Source organism: Musa acuminata, chromosome BXJ3-6, assembly GCF_036884655.1.
Source record: "Musa acuminata AAA Group cultivar baxijiao chromosome BXJ3-6, Cavendish_Baxijiao_AAA, whole genome shotgun sequence".
NCBI lineage: Eukaryota > Viridiplantae > Streptophyta > Magnoliopsida > Zingiberales > Musaceae > Musa > Musa acuminata.
In genome coordinates this window covers 14,326,682-14,328,525 of record NC_088354.1, presented here as the reverse complement: position 1 = coordinate 14,328,525, position 1,844 = coordinate 14,326,682, and the positions used below count along the sequence as shown (strand labels likewise).

Here is a 1,844-nt window from a genome sequence, read left to right as displayed (position 1 = left end):
CCCTTCGATTCAATTAGCTTGTAAGATAAGAATGAGTTTACTACTATTGACTTAGACTCTGGTTTAAAATCATCAAATTTATGACAGTCTGTTATCCAATCGATCCGAGTTGTGAGGTAGTTAGATATGAATGACTAAGAGACATGACTTGAGAGTCAATAAGGCCTTATAATAATTGCTCTTAATAACTTGTGGTATTATAAGCTTTATGCTGTCACGATGGGATTATGCTGTTTCTTGGCACTGTAGCAATCACTATCAAAGCTTTGTTTTCTATTTCATAATCCACTGATGCAACAATCGATGCATGACAATGTTTTTTATTTCTTATTGATCTAATGAATCAATACATAACAATGCTTCCTATGATTCACTGTCACTGTGAGTCCACAGAGGACAAAGAAAGAGCAACAACTGATGACAGCGAATGGCATCATCTCTCACAGGGCCATAAGCATCAGCATGACGATTCCCGAACCGAGTCCGAGAGTAGCCTTCGCCTTCAGGCAAGCGCCGCTCGGTGTCGGCGGCGACGCTGTGGGGGCAGACGGCGGAGGAACGGAGCCTGGGGTCGAAGATGCCGGCGGAGGGACGGAGCCTGGGGTCGAAGATGACGGCGGAAGCGCAGAAGGCGAGCGCGGGGAGGGAGCAACAGGGGGGGAGCGGGGGGTGGAGGAGGGAGAAGGAGGAGGAGTTGAGGTCGGGGAGGCGACGTCGATCTGGAGCTTCATGCCACCAGCGCAGTGTCCGGGAATTCCGCAGACGAAGTACCTGGAGCCGGTGCTGTTGAGCGTGACGACGGTGTTGCCGCCGGTGCTCGTCGATATGGGGTTGCTCGTCGTGCACGAGCTGTAGGCGGCGCTCGACACCTCCAACACGTCATGGCTCGACGCATACTTGAATGCTGCATTCAAAAGGAGTATAGCTTCTAAGATATTTATGTTGCAATAAAAATGTGAATTTAATTATATACAATATTGAATATGATTTTGATTAGATATTGAGTTGTAGACGATTATATTTTTAATAAAAGATAAATTTTAGATTAAACGATCAATTTAATACGTTTATTTTTTTACGCGTAACTATCAAAGTGTTTACTAGCTAAGGAAGCTGACACCCTTACTCCTCTACTGATAAGCTAACCAGTGTATACAATCATTAGTTTTTCTATAAACATGATTAATTATATAATCCTAAAATATACTAAATGTAAATAATTATAAATGTTATAGTTTTTAGCTCTATTTATTAAATAATATGGATTAGAGGAGTTATCAATAAACAATACTTGCATTCATTGCTTCATTTATTACGTTCCAAGAGACCATCATCATCTAATCATATATGTTCATCACATGAAAGAATCTATTGTTACGGAAAGAACAACTGAAGAGAAGAATATGAGAGTTGGTTGCCATTGCATGCCAAGATCAAGAACTGCACTACTCGTGAGCATTCATAAGCTATCAACTCCCTCACATCCTACTTCTTAATTACCTCAGCGAGAATGTGCATAACATCATATACTTTGACATCATAAGCAATGTGGAGGGGGGGAAACGAGGAAGGAGAGGAAAACGAGGAAGGAGAGGACTCACTCAGTGTGTCACCCACGCGGAATGCCTTGCCGGAGACCCACTGCGTGTAGTTAGTGGCGAGATCCCAAGAGCCGGCGGGGCCGCCGACGTCGTAGTTGGCGCCCATGGCAATCGCAGAGATGGCTGCCACCGTCGCTATCGCCATTACAGCTCTCAGCATTGCAGCCATCGTCACAGAAACAGAAGGGGCTGCAGAGGAGGAGGAGGAGGAGATGCTTGTTGAGCTAGAAGAAGAAGAAGAAG

The 1,844-nt window shown here is 44.3% G+C and overlaps 1 protein-coding gene across 1 annotated transcript; it reads right to left on the bottom strand.

Moving 5' to 3' along the window:
* Window positions 1–302: 302 nt before the first annotated feature.
* Window positions 303–1,844, bottom strand: LOC135639651 (uclacyanin-3-like). Its single transcript, XM_065153503.1, has 2 exons — window positions 1,602–1,844; window positions 303–904 (listed from the first exon to the last, which is right to left on the bottom strand). Exons 1-2 carry the CDS (start codon window positions 1,768–1,770, stop codon window positions 441–443), a joined length of 633 nt encoding a protein of 210 aa, XP_065009575.1. The 5' UTR covers window positions 1,771–1,844; the 3' UTR covers window positions 303–440.

What these genes read in the sequence shown, in the direction of transcription:
- LOC135639651 (XM_065153503.1), bottom strand. Translation starts at nt 1,770, where the DNA reads ATGGCTGCAATGCTGAGAGCTGTAATGGCGATAGCGACGGTGGCAGCC. An exon ending in CCGCGTGGGTGACACACTGA is followed by an intron (nt 905 to 1,601) that starts GTGAGTCCTCTC and finishes TTTTGAATGCAG; the next exon opens with CATTCAAGTATGCGTCGAGC.